Consider the following 25,450-nt stretch of genomic DNA (forward strand, 5'->3'; position numbering starts at 1 on the left):
CACAACCCGATGGTAAGGCCCTACTGCTGACGACAACACCTACACAACTCACTGAACATGGAGAGGTTGAGTTGTGCTGGCCTAGAGCCTTCACTCTCACTGGCTGACTTCAGGGTACTGGAAGGTGCTCTGCACACTACCCAAGGAGACAGGCAAACACCAACCCTGCACACCCTGTCTGTAAGACGGGCTGGTACAATGGCGACGCAGAGCTTGTGGGAGCGAGCAGTCACTATCTGATCTGAGTTAAGGCCACCCATGAAATGGCCCCCATACACAGTGCTGCTTGGGTGGCTGAGAAGCAGAGCCTAGATAGGCTCATAGATCTGCGCCTTGCTCAGCCATCAGCAGAAAAAGCTTCCTCCTGCAGCAGATGGGAACAAAGCCCAGTGTAGAATACAAAAATTGCTGTTATCTAAACCAAGGTGTGTAACCAATTGCCTGTTCTGCCCTAATTAACTACATGGAGCTCACCCACTCCTTTGTGCCCTTATCACTTTGAGTTCAGTCTACAAGAATGAATTAGGAACCTTGAAGCCAGGTGCCCTGGATACAGCCAAATTTCCAATGGTACTCCCTTGCTTAACCCATAATGTCCAAATACAACTGGATAACCCTGCAGCTTCCCTTTGCTTTGTGTTCCCATCCTTTAAAAATGGAGGCAGAGATGGGTAGATTTCTGAGTTCGAGGCCAGCCTGGTCTACAGAGTGAGTTCCAGGACAGCTAGGGCTATACAGAGAAACCCTGTCTCAAAAAACAAAAACAAAAAACAAACAAACAAACAAAAAAAAATGTTGTATAATCTCCCTTCGGGAATGAGGTTCAGACCCAGAACTGACTACCTTCCTGAGTGCCCAGAAAATGAAACTTTCTTTTTTAAGCTTCCATATCCAAAGTGAGTTTTCTTGGCTTCCACCCCAAACCCAACAATACCTGCTTGATTTTTAACAAGAGACAGAAAACATGTGGATCTGGATGGAAACTGGAAAGAATAGGGAGAGGGGAGACCATAATCAAAAGATCTTTTCAATAAAAGAAAAAAAATAAAGTCTACACTGAATTTTTCTACAAAGAAGGTAGGTCAGGCAGGACAGCTCACACTTGCAATCGCAGCCCTTGGGAAGCACTGGCAGAAAGGTGACTAAGAGTTGCAGGCCAGCTTGGAAATAAACAACCCCCACCAAAAGAGAAACAAAGAAGAATGTACAGAAAAGTGTCTCCTGGGAGTTTTACACTATGGTAAAGAAGGACAGACTTATTGAGAACTGTTCAGTGATGCGCTCACCTTCAAGGTGGTGAACATTATGCCTTGCTCCCCATGTTGGAGATAGGGGTCCATCAGATCCTCAATGAGGTGGACTTCAGAGCCTAAATTCCGAATCCTGTCCCAGACAAAAGAGATGGGAAGTTCACTCTGCTCCTAAGTAGACCACCCTCCTTTTGAATCAACTGGTCATCGCAGACAGAACAGCTTAACCCGAGTGGAATTCTGTTCTGACATGAGCAGCCCACTAGCATCAGCTCAAGAGGAGCAGACTTGGTGAACACAATGAGGTTAGGAAAAACTGGATACCTGGCCCGCAGCACCACATATAAGAAGACAGGGAACAAGTCATCCATGGACCAAAGGAAGTCCTCCTGCAGCGACGCCAGGACACTCTGGGAGATCTCTTCAAAGGTCTGCTGGATCACTTTAAGTTTGTCTGATGGAGTAAATGTTGTGCTGTTGTGAAAATAAAGTGTAAAAAGATATCCTATGATTTTCCTAATACAGTCATCTCTTAGTCATTAAAAAAAAAAAAAGTAGCCCCTCTAGATCACGTGCCTCAGTTAGATATACCAGGCAACCAGAGTGTGGAGGGGTGGCCTGGAATCCTACAGTGTCTGGGAAAAGAAGCCAGAAAAAGAGGTTCTGGTGGAAGGATCCACACAGAATGTTTCCTTAGACCTGTTGGAATCCCGTTTCTGAATGAAAAGTTGGCTAAAGATAAGAGCACACACATAAATCTCCAGGCAGGCTGTCTACTCCTTGGGAAACACAAAAGCATATTAGAGTAGAAGAGCCCAGATGTTTGCAAAGAGACTTTCTGATCTTCACATTTATACTGACAACATTTAGGAGTGGGAAGGAGAATAATATGAAAAAAAAATGGAGAGAAAGGGGTTGGGGACCACATTCCTTCAGCTCCCCGGCGCAGGAACCACTACCTTGATTTGTTCAACACGAGGCATTACCTGATCTGCTGCAGGCATTCCACTGCAGATGCAAAACAAGCATCCTTTGTGGTTGGCAACACCTGCATAAGGAGAAGGAATGTCAGAAGAGAGGCAGCTTTTGTAACAAGAAAATGAACAATCCTGAGGACCCAGCCTGCTAGGGAGAATAACTGGCATTAACATGAGCACTGCTCACATAAAATGGAATCCTTCACAGCAAAGAAAAGCATGTTTGATGAGGAACTAAAATCCACTGTACCTTTTTACTCTCTCCGAGGACTGACAAGGTTGCTGGCCAGAATTTCCTACAATGAAACCATAAATTGTTAGTATAAGACATCAGTATGGCAGACACACCCTTTATAAAGGTGATAGTTATCTTGGCTGACTTTTCTACAAATTGGCTCTGGGTTTCATGATTTTATTTACTTTCTTCCTAAGTTTGAGTAAACACTCCGGAAAAGGCTTAATAATGTGAATGAAAACTCCTGAGAGGAAGCTATACTGGCTGTGAATGGAAACTCCCAGGAGTCTGTGTCTGCAGAGAATAACGGACTGACTGGAATCTCAGTGCTCAGAGACTGGAATTTGTAGGTTCAAAGGCTAATTACTTTATCTTGGGCTAATATTAGCCTTCTGGAACAGCCACTCCTGCCTCTGAACCTGAAAAAACACCTCATGATAATAAATAAAAATCTCATAGAAGCTATTAACTTCTACTAGCAGAACACTTTTCCAGTAATCCAAGAGCTAAGAATGCCATGAGATGGCATCTTGGATCTATAAAATCGCTATAAAATAGTCGCATACCCCCACCCCCTCCCAGCCTGTTTCAGTGTATCTGCCTCTCAGGTGTACCCAATGCATTTTACACTTTCCTTGATTGATGACCACCTTTGTTCTGTAAAACTATAAAGACTGCTTCCATGTTAGAGCATGGAATCTGGGATAACCTAAACCAGTGTCCCTGATCCATGGTCACTTATAATGGCTCTAGAATGAACACTCTCTTACTCCCTCTAGGATGAGAGCTGTGGTTTTTATGTTGGCAATAGCAGCTACAATATCCCAAGAGGCTTTGTCATTCTTAACCTCAGTCTACATGCAATAACCACACACTACAGCCCAGAGTCAGTCCTTCATTACCTTTATCACATTTTTATTTCTAAATTACTCCATTGGAAAAAAAAGACTTCCCACTAAAAACATAGACACTTTTTTTGACAGTGTGGATGCATGGCTCTTGAGTGGATTGGAACCAGCTTAATCACCACTCTAGAGAAAAAATGATCATCACTCCCTGGAACAAGAACCAATGGTCTGAGGTAATAAGAAAACTTTTAAATCTAAAACGTTAAATTGCAAATGATGAGGGAATGATAAAAGGCAAGGAACACCAAAGACATAAAGCAATTAACTTTTTCTAAGGAATGGGAATATAAAACTTTAGTTTTTATATATGATAATGTAAGAAAAAAACCATGTTGAGATATAAAGGAACTTCATAACCATCTTTGAATCTCTCAGAAATGAAGACCATTAACACTACTGTTGTGCTGACAGGGGACATGAGCAAGCTGAGAAACCACATAAGTAGATGCCAATAAATTCTTGGCAGTGCTGAAGCATTTTCAATTCAAACTTTTGGTTCTGCTCACAACCACAGTACCTACCTCTGCACTCCAAGAAAGCCCAGGAGAGCAATATCTGGCTGCTTGTTTAGTCGAAGCACACATTCCCAGTAAATGTCTTCCTCTCGGTCATTATCCAGGGCATAGAGCATGAAGAGGGGCGGGTAGAGCCGAGGCAGCAGCACCGGGAGCAGTAAGCCAGAACTTGTTACTACGTAACTACAAACAGAAGTGGGAAGGGACACGTGAGCACTAGTCAGAGGTGGAGCCTCCTTAGAGACTGCAAGGTTCGCAGGATGTTTTTGCGGAGTGTTGGTCAATAGAGTTGACTGTCTTGAAGCAACCGCCAATTCTTCTGGATGACCAGAAACCAAACTGAGAATGTCTTTGATTCCACCTTGAGGCTGCTCTTGCAGTTGCCTTTGCTCAGCAGCCTTCAGGACTGGCCTGCTCCTGCTCCCTGCCTGAGAGCAGCTAGGGCCATGAGGAACCTTAGCCAGGGTGGCTGAGGGACTGAGGAAGCAGGCCTTCACACCATGTCTTCATCACCTCACCCTTCAACTTACCCAGGCTCTGGTGACTCGGATCTGGAATCCGATTTCCCAGTACAGAAGGATCTCCTTCCAGTGGGCAGAGGAGCAGAGAGAGGAATTGTGCTGCCCTCTTCAGGAAGCTCAGGAAACAAGAACCTAAGTGAAAATTGAAAACAAGCCGTTAAGATTCTAGGTCCTCTGGAAGAACCAACAGGCAGCTGAAAGAGTCAGATGCAGATAGTTGCACCCGACCAATGGACAGAGGCTGCTGACCCCTGTGGTTGAACTAGAGAAAGGCTGGAAGAAGCTGAGGAGGAGGGGGACCCTGTAGGAGGACCAGCAGTCTCAATTAACCTGGACCACCAACCAGGCAGCATACACCAGCTGATGTGAGGCCCCCAGCACACATACAGCAGAGGACTGCCAGGTATGGGTTTAGTCAGAGATGATGCATCTAACCCTCAAGAGATTGGAGGCCCCAGGGAGTTTAGAGGTCTTATTGAGTGGGGGTTAGGAGATGGAGACATCCTCGTGGAGACAGGGAGATGGGAAGGAGGTATGGGATGTAGAACAGTTGGAGGATGGACAGGGAGATGGGGGAGAATAAAATCTAGAGTGTAAATAAATAAAAGATTTAAAAAAAGAAAGAAAATACTGACATACAATGTTCCCAAACTAAAAGAAAGCAAGTAAGAAGTAAAAAGCAGAACATACAGAATGTGTGTGTAACTGATGTTTCTTTTAAGAAACTTTCTTTTTGTATTCCTATAAACAGTCATTTACCACCCAAGGGATTTAAAGCAAAATGTACATGGGAAAAGTAAGAGTAGCATTTTTCTGGTTATTAGCACAGAGAGTAACACACAAGCATGCACACTGTGATTTGAGTAGCATCTATGTTAAAGTACTTTTCTTTCAGTTAAAACAAATTGTACTGTGTAATGTGAAAATTTTCTGTGAAAATACATGAAAGTAATGACATACAATATTCCCAAACTAAAAGAAAGCAAGTAAAAAACAGAATGTACTGAATGTTTTTTTTTTTTTAGGTAATGTTTATTGTAAAAAACATTCTTTTTGTCTTTCTATAAATACTTGTTTACCACCTAAGGTATTTAAAGCTAAATGTACATGGGAAAAGTAAAAGCAACATTTTTCTGGTTATTAGCAGATATTATTATTATTATTATTGTTATTATTATTATTGTTGTTGTTGTTATAGGTCCAGAACAGCTAAAAATAGAATGATGCTTCCTACAGAATGGGAAAGGAGTGACTGAGTGACAGTTCCAAATTCCCTCCCAAGCAGGGGTTTATCTGACTAAGGAATTCTCTACCTGAAGTCAACTAGCATCAACTCTAATCGGAAACTCAAACTAATGCTGAACATTAGTCTCAGAATATAACCCCAACTGAACTAGAGAGATCTCAATGTAGATTTCAAAACTCTTTTCTAAAAGGCAGACTTGCTGCTGAAAGTTAATTCTTCAAATGATAAGGGACTAAATTATTGACTATTTCCTGGGTTTGCTTTTCTCCAGGACTTGATTTTTGTTCTAGAGAAGTAGTCTCAATCTGTGGGACAGGGGTCACACATTAGATAGTTATGCTACAATTCATAACAGTAGCAAAATTACAGTTACGAAGTAGCAACAAAGTAATTTTATGGGAGGAAGGGGTCAGCACAGCATGAGGAACTGTATTAAAGGGTTGCGACATTAGGAAGGTTGAGAACCAGTGCTCTAGGCTTTTATTTTTGAATTCTGGTATGTTGCTGGGGCCTACCATATGTTTACTGTCTGGTTTATTTCAGAGACTTAAATCTTGACCTTTCAAAGGCAGCGTGTAATACTATTTTTTGTGGAGTTACAGCTTGCCATCCACCTCTGCTCTCTTTACAGCTGGGAATACTAAAAAACAAAGTAAAGAAAGATAATTTTAGCATATACACCTAGCCAAGGCTGGAGTTGAAACACTCCCATTGCGGGGATGCTTTTCACAAACACGCTGCTCCTCCAAGTGTGCTGAGCATTTGGAGCTTGGTAATATAAGGACATTGCTGGGGCAAATTCCTAAGTGACTCAGTAGGAAACTCATTTATTTGTTGGTTTAAAACTCCAGCTTGCTGCTTCTGGGACCTGTCTTCTCTATGACAGTTCCTGGCTCACTTAACCTTGTCTCGTCTCTCAATACTTCCTGAAGCAGACAGCAGGCACTTCATTGTAGCTTCTGCTTCAATGCCCTTCCTTACTGTTCTTTACGGAGATAACCACACTGATGTATGGCATGTGCTACCTGTCCTTCCTTACTCTAGTCCACAGGCGGAGGAAGACTTTCCTGTTTTCAGTGCTGAGTAAATGAGTGCACACAGTGCTGTTGAGAAGAGACGGACTGGACATATCCTCAGGGACTGAACTTCCATGGACTCTATTCTGGGCTTAGGTTTTAGAGGCATGAGTAAGCCTAGGAGTTAAATACAAATATGACTACTATATTTTACACCAAGTTAGACTTAGAAAACCAGAGTTTATTTTAGCCTTCAGTTATATTAAATGAATATTAAATAAGGTAGTAAATATCACATGAACAATTAAAAATGCACTTCCAGTATTTAGTCTATTTATGGATCTGTAGCATAAAGTCCTTTTTAGATAAGTACTTCCTATGATAAAGGGGACACTTAAGTACCTCCTCACAAGGCTGCAACATCTAGACTTAGGTTGAAGATGCCACAGTATTAACAGAACACTCCACAGCTTTCAAACATCAGTGTATAGATCTTACCTCACAAGCTGGAAAATCCTCTTGAGATAAGACTTAATCTCCTTCACGGCTTCCTGCAGTAACCGGCGGTTGGCCCCTACACCCACATATGTCATTCTATACACTGCAACCAGGGTTTCCAGAAGCCTGCCCAGTGGGTGCAGAGGAGTGTCACAGGCCTGAGACCAGAAGCAGGAAACATGATCAACAGTAAGCAAGAGCAAGAGCAGCAGAAACCAGTCCATAATAAACCATTTCCACAGTGTCAGGAAAACTCAAATACTTTTGAAATGTCCACATCTTTAGTCCACGTGATATAAGGAGCAAGTGTTGGGAACCCTTGCTGTTGTGAGACAGGTCTCACACCGTAAAGAGCAGAAGCAATGGCAATACTTGTTTTCTTCAAGGTAGCATTCCGTATACATCTTACGGCATGTTTTATTTCTGCTTTTCTTTTTATATATTTTAAAGGTTTTTTTTAAAAAATTATGTGTGATCGCGTGCAGCCACCCAGAGGCCAAAGCCTCAGAAACCTGGGGCAGCTGTTGCAGGCATTTGCAGGCAGCCTGATGTGGTGGTGGGAGAACTCAGGCCCTCTGCTCTCAGCTGTTGAGCCAGGATCTCCAGGACCTGCTCTTTAATTGTTTTGGAAATTGTAGCTTAGATTGGCCTCAAACTTGTGATTGATCCTCCTGTCTTAGCTTCTAAGGGGCTAAAACTACAGAAATGTGCCTGGCTGATTTTTGTTAAGTTTAAAACGTTAAAATCTTTCTGGTGATGATACTCTACATCAGGAATTCCGTTTTGTCCTTTTTTAAGGCTCAGGTTTTCTACTGTAGAAGAGTTATTAATAGTATTTTTTACAGAGGAGGATTAGGGCTAACAATACTGTACAGCTCAAAACAGACAAAAGAAAGGACTTTATTTTTCATGACAAAGGCACCTAAGAAGTATCCTGAATTGATCAGATGGCCCCTTCCACGGGCTGAGACTTCAGGTGTGCATGACCACCCCCAGCTCTTTGATCCTCAATTCACAAAGCCGAAGTCTCTGACTTGTAGTTTACCTTTATTAAATACTTCTTGATGTCATCGTATTTCTCCACAGAGAAGGCGCCGACATGCTGGGGAATGTACTCCAAACTCTCGAGGGTCTGAGTGTGAGAGCGGCTCAGTATTTCTGGGCTGTGAGGAGGAAAGGCCAGCATTTCATGTGAGCAAGCACAACAGGTGTAAATGCACACTACAGACAGTCACCCCTGGGGAGGAAGAGCAGGGTCTGGTCCACAGCCATCTTGCTCACCACGGTTGACCCGCTACTCAGAGCACCCGCCAATCCAGCACAGGCCTAACATTCATCAATAGCAGCTGACCTCAAGTTACATAAACCTACTCAAAATGGTATTGGCTGACCTGCTACAAGAGCAAACATTCACCTAGCACAGCCTGATGTACTCCACATACCTGACCTGAAACTCAAATGCAAATGAAAAGTAGCATAAAACCAATTTCTAGAAAATCAAATGTAGCAGCTATACACAAAGATCAAATTAAACACTTTTTTATGTTTTAAAATGTTCAGGTATATTTTGTGTTCAAATGTTTTGCCTGGAAAAAAAATACACACATATACATGTATATACTTATATATACATATGTATCTGTATGTATGCATATACCATATGTGTGCATAATGACCACAGATGCCGGAAGAGGATCTCTATCCCCGAGAGTTGGAGTTATAGACAGAGAGAGCCACGATGTGGGTGCTGGAAATTAACCCTTGGTTCTCTACAAGAGCAGCCTCTTTTTAGGGGCTCTGAGACTCTTGTAAGCCTAAGTCCTCTCTCCAGGCGCCCTTCTTGGTATTTTAGCAGTAAGGAACAGAGGTGACAACTACCTGCAAGCATACTCAGGACTGTTTCAGGGAAATTCAGTTTAAATGCTCAGCAATGCTTATGAGTTAGGAAAGGCGAAGACAGTCTGATGGAGAAAAGGATAAAAGCTAAGGGAGAAAGGTGAGCAAAAAGTTCATTCGTAATTTTCCTTAGTGCTTTGGAAATGTTGGGCCATTTCTCCCTGGGCTGCAGGCTCTTGCTGACACACTGCACACACTCACTCGCTATGGGGCTCTGCATGTGGGCACACTTTTCTAGCCACTGTCATCATCTTCCTCTTTGAATGTGATGGTGCCGCTTCTGAACATACTTAGCTCCTGAGCTTACATGGTTACCTTTTACCAAACTTTGAGCCTTTCTCAACCATTACTGCATGAAAAATGTTCCCACTCCTTATCATTATTATTTCTCCTGTTCTAGAATTCTGGTGGGTTTTTTATCCTCTGGAAGCGCATACAGTAGTCTTAACCACTGAGCCATCTCTCCATTTCTTCTCCTCTAGACATTTAAAGCCATCAGTTCTCCAGGGCCTGCAGTCATTCCCACCCCACCTCGGTGTTTCCTGTGGTTTTCCAGAGCGATCCTACTGACCTACTCCCAAGTTCACTGTCTCCTCCATTGGCACCCCAGTTCTGCATCTGCACCCATGCTGAAGTCTTTAAGTGACTGTACTTTTAAATTTGGTTCTTCTTTGTAGCCTCTGCTTCTTTGATGGGAATTCCACTTTAGCATCTATTTCAAGGATGACTGTGGCTGCTCATCAGAGCATTTCTGCCATCATTGTATTAAAGTTCATGCCAGTTAACTCCAACATCAGCCACCTCTTGTCCATGCCTGCTCAAATCCATTCTCCAATGAGTTAAGCCATCTCTCCAGAGCAGTATTTTGGCCTTTAAGCAAACAATCTCAGCAATAAACCTATGAATGCCAAGGCAGTAAAGCAATTTCATTGGTCTCACATAGAACGACTCAAAATATTGACTGGACCCGAGAAATGGCTCAGGGGTTAAAAGTGTGCACCACTCTTGCTAAGGCTCTAGGCTAGGTTCCCAGCATCCACATAGGGATGCTAACAACTGCCTGTAACTCCAGCTCCAAGGTATCCAAAGTCCCTAGCCTCCATAGGCACATGCATTCACTTACACACACACACACACACACACACACACACACACACACACAAAACTAAAAATAAATCTTGCAAAAAAAGAAGAGCCCAAAATATTGAGGAAATAAAATATAGCTCAAACTAAATTCAGACTAAAAACCAAAACCACTATGTGATGTAAGGAACCCATGTCCTGTGCACAGCCCTTGCTTGCCACCCTCAGAAGACACATTCTGTGCATCCATTCTATTGAATGCAGTAAGGTTTCTTCATAAGTAACCTAGAGAGTCTCTAGATGCCTAAGTCAATAATCTGAGAATATCTAAATTAAAAAATGATGCAAGTGAGGCAAACCGGGGGGTGGGGGGGGGGAGTGGGAAGGAGAGAGGGAGGGAAAGGGGAAGAGGGAGAGCACATGTGCATGTTTGTGTAAGAACTGGCACTAAATAAAGTTCAAGATCCTAGGAGGATGATTATCAGTTTCTCTAAAGAAAACTTACATTTTTTTTCCCCTTATGACTCTCAAGGTTTGAAAAGAAGCCTCACTGACTGTCCCCCTTTTCTAAATGTGGCCAATAGGGCTTGTATAATTATGCTAAAGGTATGCACGCCGTCATGTCACCTTTGCCCAAGCTTCAGGTCATTTCTCCAACAAGCTCCTTTACTGAAAGTGGTTCTGCAGACAGCCTGCAGTGCTAATTTTTTCCCTGCATCTCACTGATGAGGTTACAAGGTGCATAAGGCTGGCTTGCAGAGACCAGGAGGGACAGAAGAGGCCACCAAGCCTAGCACACCAGGAATTCTTGCCATCCTTTCTCCCATAACTGGAGCTGCAGCTCTAGGCAAAATCTATGGCTATATGCCATCTCTTCCCCAGACCACCTTATATGATTCAGCTGTAACTGATATTGAACTTAGCTCCAGGTTCAAAATATACAAACACATTTTCTTCCTTTCAAACAAGGTTCTTCTGCTGGGACAAACCAGTCCAAGCTACGCATAATCACTCTAGCTAGCAGCTTCCAAGCTCACTGACTTTCAAATCATATTACATATTGCAATCATATTACATCTGTAGCTGCATATAGCAAACCTGACCACTGTCCAGTTTCAAGTTCCTGACTTAACGTGCTCTGTCATGTGCTGTGCAGGAGTGTGCTCACCTGTCTCTATGCTGGCGACGGTTGGTGGTCAATGCCACAGCAATATTATCCCATGCTTTCCAAACGTCCCCTTGGCCTGGGCTCTCACAGCCCAGTTGGCGCCAACACTCGTCAAACACTGCTCTCCATTTCTCATCTGCAGCCACGGCCAGGTTCCCCAGCTTCCTGCTGAAAGAGCCGAGCCATATTTATTAATCTCTGCTTTGTGAACAATCATCCCCAAGGGAAAAGACTTTCTACCATAAATTTCAAATCCTTCTGTGACCCAAACTGTGTGCACGTTGTGTGTGTATGTGTATATATACTGTGCATGTGTGTGCATGCCTATGTATGTCTGAGCTTTGCTTGACATTTCAGTGCAGAATGCTTTTTCTGTCACCTGCATCTGCACCCTTCCTAGCAGGATCACTTCCACATCTGCAATTTTTAAACACCTGTGCACTAGGGCCTATGCCTTAAGACAGGACTACAGATGTGGCCATCTACATAGGTGGCAGCCGACATAACTTCACGGAAGACAGAACTTCATTGAATTTGCTTTAAAATATTAGCCTGCTTTGATGAAAGCAAGGCAACTCAAAACCACTCAGTAACTACCCAGAGTTGGTACTCACAAGGCTTTGGGCTTGTCCTTATCACTCTCATACAGGCTAGGTTTGAAGTAGGTCCCAGTGATTTTTATCCCAGATCCCCATTCTCCACTAAAATAACCTTCAATGTAATCTCCATTTGGCATAGTCAGCGTTCCCTGGGTAAAGCAAAAGAGCAGCGGAGTTAGAAAAATGTTTAAATTTACAGAATTAAGAGGAAAAACAGTATCACACACTTAACACTTTCTTTTGTAATTTGCTTTTTTGACATTCTCAGTTCTGATAAAGAAACAAAAATGCACGCATGTACATGCCCAGAAAGAACACATGAAAACAATTCATGGGTGGGGTAAAGCGAGAGGACAGGAGAATGGGAAGACCTGTGTCACACACATACCCCAGTCACAGACCACTGCTGACAGTGCTCAGGAGGGGCTCACAGCTGCTAACATCTATCTGCCTTGACAATGCCAACGGTCTAAATCGCTCAGATTCTATCTTGGAAGAGTGGGATGAGGGAAGGGGTGAATCAATCCCAACACGAGAGGGAAGGATGTGAAGAACAGACACCACTGAAATTAGAGTTGGTGTTTTGAAAACATACAAAAGATTAAGTTGCATATTGTGGTGTATTCCTCTAATCTGAGCATGTGGAGATGGGGGCTGAAGGACCAGAAGTTCAAGGTCATCCTTGGCTACATCCCTTCCAGAGGCATCTGAGATTAATGGTAAATGTACTGAGGCAACTGAAAACTAATGCACAAATTGTATTTAGACCCTAAAAACTTTCTAAAGTCAAGAAAAAGAACTGAGAACATGCAAACAAAGAACAAAGTCGTTTCCAACCTTCCCACTCAGCGTCCAGTCATCGGAAAACTCTCCTTCATAGATAGTATCATCTTCAGAAAGCAAAACCCCATTTCCCTGCATGAAGAAGCAGAGCAAGGTCACAAGACAGACTGTGGAAAGTGCACGGAGCCACGCCCACAGCACCTCCCACCATCTGCAAAGTGGGACATAGTTCTAAGAAAGTCACACAGGGCCAGGCATGGTGGCTCAGGCCTGGGGTCCCAGGATCAAAAGACAGAAGCAGTTTTTCCTTGAGTTCCAGGCCAGGCAGGTAGTCACACAGAGCCCCAGCCTGGCCTGGATTACAGAGTGCAACTTCATCTCAAGTCAAAACAAAAGTAGAACATTAACTAAAAGACCTTAAAGGTTAGGGACACAGGAGATGTCAAAAGCTGACAAGAAGCACATATAAAGAACCCACTCACCATCATCTTATTAAGGTGGAAGTTGCCTTCATAGTATAACCCAAACTGGGTGACCACCACCCCATTCCCTTGGCACACGTCATCCTGCCACAGTCCCATGTACTTTTCTCCCCTGCACAGAAGAAAACAGAGATGAAAGACAAATAAATCAAGGACAAAGTGAGAAGAACTCTTACAGGAACCTGAAGTCCACACTGATGTGGACTGCCGCCGTCACCATGGTCAAAGTGGCTCACTCCATCTCCTCAAAGAGAAGTGTGATGGCGAAGAACATACATGCTGCACTCGAACAGGAGCCTGACACATTGTCCAGCAGACTGAGAACGCTCACATACTTCCTTGATTACTTCAAGATGTGTTATTAAATGGGTATGGTGGAGTGTCCTTTCATTCCAACACTCAGGAGGCAAGTCTCTAAGAGACGAAGACTAGCCAGAGCTGCACAGTGTGACTCTGTCTCATAATAAAATATGTAATGAAAAAAGGATACCACAAATTTAAAGTATAATTGAATCAAACCTTCGATTAATTTTCCTTCCTAAGGTTTGTCATAAAAGGTTTCATTTTTACCCACTTAAGCTTAGAAGGTTTTTTACAATCTCTCCTAAAAAAAGATAACATGAATTAGGTATGACAGGCCATTGTTACAGTCCTACCACTTGAAAGGATAGGTCAGGAGGATCAAGTTAGAGCCAGACCTGGGCTAGAGAGAAGAAACACATAAATTATGGCAGGATGGAGCTTGGTGGTGCAAGCTCAAAGCCCTGGGTAGAGACAGGAGATGGGTAAAAGGGAGGCAGAGATATATAAACTACTTGTGGAATCAGACAGTTTGCTGGACATGGTGGTGCGCACCTTTAACCCAGCACCTGGGAGGCAGAGGATCTCTGTGAGTTCCAGGCCAGCATCATCTACATTAGGAGTCCCAAGCCACCCAAAGCTACATATAGTGAGATCTTGTCTCCAAAAAAAAAAAAAAAAAAAAAAAAAAAAAGAAAGAAATCTATAGTTTGGTGATTAAAAATAAAATAAAAATTTTGACATTTTATATATTCAACTTGTGTGACTGGGGGTGGGGCATGAATGCCAGAGCACATGAGTGGAGGGTACAGGACAATCCGTGGAGTCAGTTCTCTCTTCTACCACGTGTCCTGGGATGGAACTCAGGTCCGTAGGCCCAGTGACAGAGGTCTTTACCATGTAGTCATCTTGCTGGCCCATAAAGGTAATTAAAAACATTCACATTCTGACAGGACCTGCTGGCACATGCCTATAATACTAATATAAGGAGAGGAAACGGGGGAGGGGATCAGGAGCTCAAGCCTAGCTTTAAGGCTATCCTTAACTCACTCAAATAAACAAACAAAACCACAAAAGAATCCCATATCACAGAAGCTATGGTGCTTAACATATAGGGGGTAGTACATTAAATCCAAAGTAAATAGACCAAATCAAATATGAAAGGAAGAGAAATACACTCTCTCTAAGGCTTGGTTACCTGAATTTTAAAAGGTAGGCTTAACTCCTGGTGTGTGAGCATGATAGGAAGACATTTACACAGTCTATGTCCAGCCCCAACAGTGTTGTCTGTCACCGATCCCTACCACCCATTCTTACTTTTTACTGGCTTAAGTTAAAGGTTTTTTCTGTATAATAAAGATTTGGAAAGCACAAGATATAAGTCAGTTGGTAGAATGCTTGCCTGGCACACCCAAAGCTGTGGCTTTGAGCCTCAGGACTACATCAACCAGGCATGGTGGCACACACCTATAATCCTAGCCCTTAGAGGATATAAACTGGAGGGTCTGAAATTTAGGTTCATCCTTGACTGTATAAGGAATCTGAGGCCACCATGAGCTACAGAGTTGATCTCAAATGAAATATATTAATTAAAAGATTTGGTAGTTTTTTTGAGGCAGTAAAACCTTTGTATATGTAAAAATGTAGGAAAAACAACAGTACCCATGTGAATTCTGAATGACCCTGTCTTTGTGAAGTAGTTTATTGTTTGGCCCATAAGGAAAAAAAAAGATTCCTGACAACTGTTTCCTTATGGTAGGTTCTCTTTTTCTTTTCACTGGTGAGCTGGGTGAAGTGAACTAAGTCTCACTATGTAGCCCAGACTGGCCTCAAACTTTAGATCTCCCTGCCTCAATTTCCCTCAGCTGGGATTATAAGCACACATCTCTAAGTGCCACCATCCCAAACCAGAAAGTTTTCTTAATGCTGTCAAATTAAGAAGCTGCAGTTGGTGCTTCTTGGTCTTCTGGCTGAGACTAAGTGTAAGATGTTCAAGTCTTCATAATTGTGGGGGTGGGGGGGCTAGAGACATGGCTCAGCAATGAAGAGCTTGTAATGTTCTTATACAGGACCAGAGTTCAGTTCCCAGCTCCCACACCCGCAGCTCACAACCCCTGGTAACTCCAACTCCAGAGTATTACCCAATGCTCTCTTCTGTCCTCCTCAGACACTGCACTCATGTTTACACAGGCACCCGTGCATGTGCATGTGCGCAAGCACACACACACACACACACACACACACACACACACACACACACGTTTGCGAGCTCAGATAATTAAGGAAATGGCGTGAGGGGGTAGGAGCATTGTCTTCACTGTACACACTGAGGCAGAGGCAGAGCACTGTACCTGGTGATATCATCGAAGACGCCATACCCTGCTTTCTTATCCATTACCCACTGGCCAATGAACATGCTAGGAGAAGAGGAAGTCAGCTTTCCACTCCGGAGGAGACCATGCCCATGGCGCATGTTATCTTGAAAGCAGCCTTCAAACACTTCACCAGAGGCATAGCTGTGGTTGGAAAGGACAGAAAGATAATGTGCACGTTACAAAGTGCTTATGGGTAGCTATAATTATGTTTATTATTATTGAGCATTAAAAAAAATAAAAAACCTCTGATTTGAAGGACTGAGCCTCAAAAATCAAAGGTAACGTGAATAATATTTTGCATTATCATGAAAAATGTGTTTTGTCTCTTATGGGAAATGAAATAATGAGCTACCAATTAGAAGGAAAAAGGCACAAAGTTTTGTCTAGATCAGAATCAAGTAAAAAATTAAACTTCTAGGCAAGACTTGTGTAGAAAATCAGGGCTAATTCTACAGGTACAATGGCGATGTGAGCCACCTTAAATAACTCTCATCATGCAAGAGGAGGGGTGCTCCTTCAATGAAGACTTTGTGCACAGTTCTGGTTATTAAAAAGACCAATCTACTAAATCCACTCCTTAGAAATTCTGTCCACACAAGCTTTAGCTTTACATGGTTCTCTGAAGAGGCAACATAGACCAGCCACTTTTGCAATGTGGGTTATTACCTGTAGACGCCTTGCCCGCACATTTTCCCCTCCTTCCAATGGCCTACATAATGGTCGTCTTTGTTCAGGGCCTTGTTAGGGATTCTGTATTCACCGTATCTGCCAAGGAGAATAAAAAGCATAAGACGACGCACAGATGCAGAGTCTGAGGGGAGTGGACCCCAGGCCTGCCGAGTCACCGGTGAGATGATGTATCCTAAAGCTAATGAAAAGCAGGGCATCTGTGCCCTTGCCTGTCTTTGTCACTAATTCACAGCGTCCTCTGGGTAAGTCGTGGTAGACAACAGCTCGTGCATCTCTCCAGTGAGTAGGGTAAAGCAGAAAATACAAAGTCCCCTTTCTTTCTAAACCTACTTAAAGATCCTGAGATCACAAAATCTGACATTATCACTCATGTACATTAGCTTCTCCAGTTTATATATCTTTTAATAGTAAATTTTTTTCTTTAACAGGACACAAAATATTCAACTGCCATACATTTTTCTTGTAAGTATATTTGCAATGTTAGAAAATATAACAAGATGTGTCATGAGATAGCTCAGTGGGTAAAAGCATTAGCTACCTGCTGTCATCTTGGTAGCCCAAGTTCAAATCCTTGGTACTCACACAGTGGAAGGAGAGAACTGGGTGGCACATGGCACGTGTGAACCCAGACACATACTTTACACATACTGAGTGAGTAAATGAATGAACAAACTTAACCAAAACTGATGTCAGTAGAGTATTGTTACAATAACACCACTGCAAAATTCCCCTTTAACAGGGAAACAAATTTGAAACTACTTAAAAGCAGGCCTAAGGAGCAGCTCAGTGGTAGAGCACTTGCCCAGCATTCCCAAGACCCTAGAGTCCATCCTCAACACAGCAAGCCGGGGAAAGGGATGAGATGGAGGGGGGTGGGGGGAGACTATTTCTGTAAAACCACTAAAAATAAAATTTCTCTATGTCCTCTGTGGAAAGGTGACACTGCTGTGTCATCTGGCTCACATAAATATCATCCTCATTGTCTACAAGCCTGTATATCTTCTGTGTGAACCCTAACACAGCACCAAATGCCTACACAACAGAAATCAACCGCTTGTTTGAAAAGCAACTCCCAACATTAAACTTGTGAGCAGCTTTAAATTCCTCTGCTTTAAACCGCATCCTTACCCGTCTTCCAAGCCGTAAAAAACTCCTCTGCTTTAAACCGCATCCTTACCCGTCTTCCAAGCCGTTCCTGAACATGCCAGAGTACATCTTTCCATCAGGCCACTTCAAAACACCCCTGGGAGGCATAAGCAAAAAGAAGTGACTACCAACTAATGTTTCAGATATTCAGTGCCCTTTGCATCATGTGGCTGTCACCCTTCCTTCCCTGGAGACAAATAAGAGCATCCTTACCTGCCATGAGGTTTCCCTGAAAGCCAGCGCCCGTCGTAAGTGGCGTCCTTTAGGCGAGGATCCTTGTAGAAAGTGTATTTGGCACTTCTTGAGATGGGTGGTTCCTGTCTCTGAACACTGCTGCTGCCTCCGTAAAGTGGGAAGTCGGATGTTCCCCTCAAAGCCTGATCCACAGCTTGGCTGATAGCCCGAAGCCACTTGGTCTAGAAGCAAAAGGTCCATGTCAGCAAGTTTAAAGCAATGACCCATCAGGCACTACACTAAGCATTGCTGGCTTTTCTGCAATACTTTTTCTATTGCCTATCACTGTGCTTACTCAGAGATGGGAACCAGCTCTTAGAATTTATTGCTCTTAAAATTAAGTCCCATTTTATAAAGCAAGGAGAACTGCTGTGGGAGTTCCAGGCCAGCCTGGACCAGAGTAAGACTCTACCTATAAACAAACAAACAGGAACTATCCGGCATCATGGAGAACTCCTGTATTGCTGACACTGGAGAGGGTAAGGCAGAAAGGATTCAAGGCTAGCCGGACTACACAACAAGACTCTGTTTTAGGAAAACAAAAAAAGGCAAAAGTCTAGTTTTGATTTATTGGTTATTAATGAAGCAACAATGTTTATTTCTTTTTTACTAACATAAAAGACAAAAAAGGCAAAAGCTAAAAGCAATCACTAACCTTTTCCTGGGGTGTTGAAGAAATGAGCGTGAACTGTTCTTCAGGTGTGGTTATCTTTAAGCCATTCCTAAAATGTTCACACGGATAAGCAACCTGTCATTCTAATAGCAGACACCCCACCCCTTCCCCATCCCATGGGGAGAAGAGAAGTAGTATAAGGGCTCCTGCTATAATCTGAGCTCCATACAAGGGACAAGACACAGAGTAACAGCCTTCTGTCACCACAGCATGGAGCCATGGGAACACCCACCTGATGCTTACCATGGTTTCACACAGGACATTTTATTACCAAGGGGCACTTCTCGTGTGTTAGGAAGTGAGGATGAGAAGCTAGCTTTCTACCCAACCACTCCACTTACGGAAATAAAAGTAGAACAGGAGGCACTTACACACTACCAGCTTCTTCAGAAAGTGGCTCTGCCCAGAGTGTGGCCAAAGGGAACACGTGGTGTGTGGAGAACTGAAAGAGAACATGAGGGTGCATCTGTGAGTCCACACCACCCTCAGATCTCTTTCAAGTCTCTCCACGTCATTACAGTACAAGCTCCTTGAGATGGCTAACAGGTGGGTGGCATCATCTCTGCTATATCACCAAAACTTTGCTACCTATGGTGGGTCTTCCTATCTCTGCTACAAGGACCCTTTCACGTGGCTGACACTCATTCTCAAGCTAGAAAAGAAATATTGGCTCAGCATGCAGCTTAATGAGAGAGGAAGTGTTTCATATTTAAGAGTTACTGGATTCAGCCACAACTAGCAAACACACACACACACACACACAGAGAGACACACACATCTCAAATATAGCAAATACCACAGGAGATAATTAAGCATTCTTTTATTCAATAATTACAATTAAATCACAACAATGCTTAACATAAATTGACAGTATACAGCCATGTGCTATGTAATGACATTATCAGTCATAAGACAATGACAGTCCCAAAAGCAACAACAGAGAATTCCTTTTGCCTGGTGATCTCGTCCTACCATAGTATACCACACACCCATGTGTTTATATATATTCAGATGCACTAACGTTTACCATTGTGTTATGGCTGCTAACAGTCTTCAAGTACAATAACCCGCTGTGTGGGTCACAGCCTGGCAGCACTAGGCTCTACCAGATAGCCTGGCTGTACCGGATAGCCTGGCTTGACTGGATAACCTGGCTCTACCAGATAGCCTGGCTGTATAGTAGGCTGTACCTTCCAGATTTCTATGAATACACTGACATTCCTATAAGAGTGAAATTGCCTAATACCACATTTTCAACACGGCCTATCATGAAGCAGCTCACAACTGTCTACTTTCCAAGGCTTCTTTTCAGCTAAGAATCCAACCTACCTGAGCATGGACCAGGGCATCATTGAAGAGAATGAACCAATTCACAGAAAACCTGCCGGCATGCTGCAGGGAGAGGGCTCGGTTACTGCTCTCACACAGCAGCCGGCGCTCTGGCTTCCTCAAGGAGTCCTACAAGTGAGTAGACACAAACTTCAGTGAGCCGTCAAACTTACTTTAGTGTATGGAGGATGAACTAGATTCAAGGACTATTTAGGGGAACCTTTTAGTCATAGCTTATTGCTGCATCAGATGTACCCTAAAACTAGATTTTAGGAACACACAGGAGATTACAAACAGTAGCAAGCAAACCAAAGGCTGCAGAGAACGCCTGGGACCTGGGGAAGCCGCTAGGATTCAGAACACTCGTGACTGCACTCCTAGAAGGGCACTATCCAATGCTGCTGTTGCCAACAAGCAAGGAGCAGAGAAAGGAGGGCTGGAGGGAACAGCACAGTGGCAGGTTACCGTCATTTTCCCAGGAAAGGTCTTCCAGAAACTCAGTGTGTACTCTGCTTCCTTCCTCTTCTTGCCAAGATGGAGAGCAAGAGACTCGTAACAAGAACTGGAGTCCTGCAGCTTTTGATATTCTGGAGATGTCTAGAGACCAACGAACAAGGGGGCAAGAGCATAAAACACTGTCCACGAGCTTCAGCCTATGAGCGGTTCAGACGAGTTACAGTCCACACAGGAAGACAATTCAGCCTGAGAACACAGGTGCACAGTACAGGGAGCCAGGGAGCGGGCTGATCTCAAGAGTGCTCCAGTAAAGTGCATGTGAGCAGGGGCAGATACTGGCACAGTCCTGGGAAGAGACCTGCAGAACTGCAGGACCCAGACAGTGGCCTCCTGCTTTGTTCTCAGGGTCCTTTGGTGTTGGACAGGTGGTCTGGGTCTATCGATACTATCATGGCAGAAAGTACAAATAAAAAACACTTATTAATTCACTGAAAACGAGATTATAATTAACAACTGTCATTTCCCAAAACATGAAGAATTTTTACTGAGAAAAATGGCATTGGCTCACATTATTTAAAAGTCCCGCCGGGGCAGGACTTTTAAAATCCCAGCACTTGGGAGGCAGAGGCAGGCAGATTTCTGAGGTCGAGACCAGCCTGGTCTACAGAGTGAGTTCCAGGACAGCCAGGGCTACACAGAGAAACCCTGTCTCGGGAAAAAAAAAAAAAAAAGCCCCATTATTACCTGGCTTTTGAGACAATAGCTGTGCTTTTGCTTTTAATCTGTTATGCTATACTGCTTAGTTGAAATAAACATAGAAATTTGATTTTATAAAGATAGCTAGTATGAAAATGGAGTATTTTAGTAGCTATTTCAAACAACTGTGGATACTCTCCTGGTAGTTTCCCAAAGGGTGCTGGAATCTGTAATCTGGAACACAGGCAACCAGTGTTATGCTGTTACATTAAATTAACTAGTTGGGCTGATGATATGGCTCAGGGGCAAGAGTGCTTGCAGCCAACCCTGACACCCTAGAACCCAATTGGTGGAGAGAACTAATTCCTGCCAAACTGCCCTCTAACTTCAACTTGCACGCATACACACACATATACAGTCAAATAAATTTAAATAATAAATATCTTTAAGCCAGGCAGTGGTGGCGCACGCCTTTAATCCCAGCACTTGGGAGGCAGAGGCAGGAGGATTTCTGAGTTCGAGGCCAGCCTGGTCTACAGAGTGAGTTCCAGGACAGCCAGGGCTACACAGAAAAACCCCATCTTGGAGAAAAAAAAAAAACAAAAACCCATAAATAAATAAATAAATAAATAAATAAATAAATATCTTTAATAATTTTTAATTGTTATAAAATTTTTTTACTGTGTTAAAATCTACAGGTCTATCTTGGCTTTGAATATGTGATTTTGTAACATTGTGGTCTGAGCATTTGAAAAATACTGACTAAATTATATACACTGTCCAAATGATACCTTATATATATCAAAACCTAACATTGGTACTTTTCTCATCAGAAAAATATTCTAAGTATTGAGAAACTGTCAAGGTCAAAATTACAAACACATGACTCTATGTATTTTGCTCTTCAAAGTTCGGTTTGTCAGGCATCTACTCCCAGCACTTTGGAAGCTGACAGAGAAGGCTGCCACAAGTTCAACAACAGCCTGGAGTATTCAGTCACCTGTATAGTTCACCCTGAACACGTTTCAGGGAATTAATTGAATTGGCCTTAACTGCAGGTTTGAGGCTGGTGTGGTGTCACTTGCCTTGGTTCCTGCTCTGAGTTCTGCTTGTGCATTACCAATGCGTACCCACAGAGAAAAAGCAATGTCCTCCTGTGTCAGCAAATCCTCAAAAGTATCTGGGGGGGTCTATGCACCAAGCTCTCAGAGCCAAACCATCTGTAAGCTCAGTTTCAGGGACTCTGATGCCCTCTTTTGACTTCCGTGGGCCCCAGTCAAGCACACGGTGCACACACATACATGTGGGCAAAATGCTCACACATATACTGCCATTTTTAATTAAAAGCAAAAACAAAACCTGGGCAGTGGTAGCAAACACCTTTAATCCTATCACTCAGGAGGCAGAGGCAGACAGATCTCTTAGTTCAAGGCTATCCTGGTCTACAAAGTTCTAGGACAGCCAAAGATATACAGAGAAACCCTGTCTAAAAAGCTAACTAAACCAAACCAAACCAAACCAAAACCAAAGTAAACCAAACCAAAGCAAACCAACTCTCATGAGTAAGTGCAACTGTGGATGTGCGAATGAGCAGAGGTGAATGAAAGCCCAGTCCCTCCATTCATGAGTAATTACATCCCAGTCTGCCACATTCATTTAAGAAACATTAATGAGTTTCTAAGTGGCCAAAGGCCACTGTCTCCTGGGAACAAAAGATAGTAAACACACAAGACAATGCAATGGTCCTGTTAGTAGCTTACATAAGAGAAAAAAAATCCTGTAGGTAGAGTGGTTAAAAGAGTAGACTGATGTCAGAATGCCTGGATATGAATTCTAGCTTGCCACTTCTCAAGTGTGCCTCAATTCTCTCATCTGTAAAGGGGGATAGTGGTCACATCTATTCTATAGGGTTAATGTGTGGATTAAACAAAAATACAGAGCATGCTCAGAACAGTGACTGCAAAGATGGGTGTGATGGCACCTGTCTTTAATCCCAGCACTGGGGAGGCATAGGCAGACATATCTCTGAGTTCAAGGCCAGCCTAGTCTATAAAGCAAGGCTACACAGAGAAACCCTGTCTTGAAAATCCAAATGAAAGGAAGAAAGAAAGAAAGAAAGAAAGAGAGAAAGAAAGAAAGGAGGTAGGGAGGGAGGGAAGGAAGAGAGAGAGAGAAAGGGAGAGAGGGAGAGAGGGAAAGAGAGAAAAGAAAGGAAGGAAAGAAAGAAAAAAGGCAGGCAGGAAGGAAGAAAAAGAAAGAAAGGAAGAAAGACAGAAAGAGGGAGGGAGGGAAAGAACAAATGAACAATGAATGTGGGTAATTAGGGATAATTAACATTTGATGTGGAGAAGTTTTAAATATATATATTCTATATGCACACAATATACCATCTACCTTCTACCTTAGACTTGGTAAATTATAATCTGCAGTGATGGACTGTGAGTGTGCTGTGTGCTAACAGTTTCCAAGGGTGATTCTGATACTTTATGATGAAGACAAAGACCAAGGATGGAGCATGAGTGAAAATGAAGAGATGAAGCTGGCAAAGCTGGGGGAGCCGAGGCAGAGATGAGCAGGTGGAAGAGACGGTGCAGTCTGAAGAGCGCGCCCCTGACTTCACCCTGGGATGGGAACTGACAAACCAGATGGGGGGACATTAAAAACAGAAGAGTGTGTCTAATATGTGGGGCCTTAATGGCAAACTAAACGGACTCCTCTCTCTCCAGAATTAGCCCTTTACACTAGTTACAGGGTTTTTGGACAAGGTGTAACCATGTCTGGCCTCAAACTCCATCCTTCTGCCGCTCAGCCTTCCATGTGCAGGGACTGCAGACAAGTGCCTCATACCCCACTTTTCCTGAATAATTCTAATCTGATCTAGTAAAGACTTTTTTCTTTATTGACTGAGATGAAATCTATAGCCCATTGTGTTCCAGTCACTCAAACTTGAATGGCTAAACTATATCAATTTTAAGTTAAAACTGGAACCAGACTGAAAAAAGAAAACCTTACAGAAACTGATCAGTCCCTCCACCATGGCCTGCAGTCGATCTAAATCAGAAGGCAGACCAGGACATGAAGGCTTTAAGGAACCTTGGGGTTGGTACAGGTTATCTGGAAACAAAGTGAAATCACATTTCTTGGTGTGACTCTACTGAGAACCCAGGCCAGAAGACAACTGTACCTCAGTAATGCCTTCTCTCCTCCAGAATTTCTGTGACTCGGAGTCAGCATGCACTCCACACTCCCTGATATGATGGATGAAGGAGCTCTCATTGTGGGCTCTCACAGCTCCACAGAGTGAATATGGTCTGAATAAGGTCCCCACAGCATGAAAAACAAGCTCGCGCTAGCCTACTTATCCCACTACATCTACTACTTCACAGAGAAAGAAATCTTAATTAAACACACATAAATATTAACTTCATGAGGCCCAACATCTTAAGGTGACTTAATCCAAACACACTTCTTTGATTCTTGGCTTCCCAGGAATTCAGAGGGGCACACAGGGAACCTACCACTTCAAAGCAAGTGGCGAGCTTTAGCAAAACTTTTGCATAATTATGAAGTCGTCTGATTGGCAAGAAAAACAGCGTGTTCAGGATTTCCATCAACTGAGTGTTCTCATCATTCACTTCTGACAAATCTTGCAGGAGTTCTTGGTTTTTATTTAGGAAATCACTGGAAAAGAGGAAAAAAGAATCAGTGGATCATCTGGTATGAACGATATGAATGACTTGACATAGAAAGTTTCATTGCAGTAACTGTTCTCAACATACTGCCTAGGTGTTATAAAATGAATACAGATACAATAACTGACTCAGGTATGAATAACAGAATTATAATATTTTTACCTATAAAATAGGACTTTGAAGCGCAAGGTGTAGCAATGGTAGTAACATAAAAGAAATGATTAATAACAGCTCTTTTCCCATATTCTAGGAAATGAATCAGGGATCTCACAGTTTAAGGGGATAAATGACAAATGACACCATTCTGATATTTTCACAGTCCAAAGTCAAAGGAATCTCGCAAGTCTGGCCTCTTCTGAACACAATCTCCAGTGGAAAAGCAAGCTCCTTGTTCAAAGCACTAGCGTGGAACTAAATACTTCCAAGTTCTTCCCTTCCCTTCGACTGTCAACACAAGCGGACCACTGAATTATAATTACAGGACTAAGACAAGCCAGGTGCTGGTACACATGTGTAATCCCAGTATTTAGGAGGAAGAGGCAGCAGGGTCAGGGGCTTAAGGAGAACCTCAGCTACACAGCAAGCTGAAACCCAGCATGGGCCACCCTGTCTCAATAATAGTGACAATAATAATAAATAATAATACTAAATAATAATAATAAATTAATGAACTCTAAATTTA

General features: G+C 42.9%; 1 protein-coding gene across 2 annotated transcripts in view; it reads right to left on the reverse strand.

Moving 5' to 3' along the window:
* Nucleotides 1-25,450, reverse strand: part of Als2 (alsin Rho guanine nucleotide exchange factor ALS2) — a 75,455-nt gene that overhangs the window by 4,172 nt on the left and 45,833 nt on the right. For both annotated transcript variants that reach the window (XM_031367609.1, XM_031367608.1), the window contains exons 13-33: nt 24,595-24,757; nt 20,390-20,521; nt 19,925-20,053; nt 18,967-19,037; nt 18,578-18,644; nt 17,902-18,104; nt 17,720-17,785; nt 16,519-16,617; nt 15,829-15,993; nt 13,178-13,289; nt 12,750-12,827; nt 11,928-12,061; nt 11,314-11,481; nt 8,212-8,329; nt 7,167-7,324; nt 4,416-4,538; nt 3,892-4,068; nt 2,478-2,523; nt 2,237-2,298; nt 1,575-1,724; nt 1,287-1,383 (exon numbers count right to left, since the gene is read on the reverse strand). In XM_031367609.1, coding sequence (XP_031223469.1) covers nt 1,287-1,383; nt 1,575-1,724; nt 2,237-2,298; nt 2,478-2,523; nt 3,892-4,068; nt 4,416-4,538; nt 7,167-7,324; nt 8,212-8,329; nt 11,314-11,481; nt 11,928-12,061; nt 12,750-12,827; nt 13,178-13,289; nt 15,829-15,993; nt 16,519-16,617; nt 17,720-17,785; nt 17,902-18,104; nt 18,578-18,644; nt 18,967-19,037; nt 19,925-20,053; nt 20,390-20,521; nt 24,595-24,757 — 2,518 coding nt within the window. The remainder of the gene's footprint in view (nt 1-1,286; nt 1,384-1,574; nt 1,725-2,236; nt 2,299-2,477; nt 2,524-3,891; nt 4,069-4,415; nt 4,539-7,166; nt 7,325-8,211; nt 8,330-11,313; nt 11,482-11,927; nt 12,062-12,749; nt 12,828-13,177; nt 13,290-15,828; nt 15,994-16,518; nt 16,618-17,719; nt 17,786-17,901; nt 18,105-18,577; nt 18,645-18,966; nt 19,038-19,924; nt 20,054-20,389; nt 20,522-24,594; nt 24,758-25,450) is intronic.

This window comes from Mastomys coucha, unplaced genomic scaffold (assembly GCF_008632895.1).
Source record: "Mastomys coucha isolate ucsf_1 unplaced genomic scaffold, UCSF_Mcou_1 pScaffold14, whole genome shotgun sequence".
NCBI lineage: Eukaryota > Metazoa > Chordata > Mammalia > Rodentia > Muridae > Mastomys > Mastomys coucha.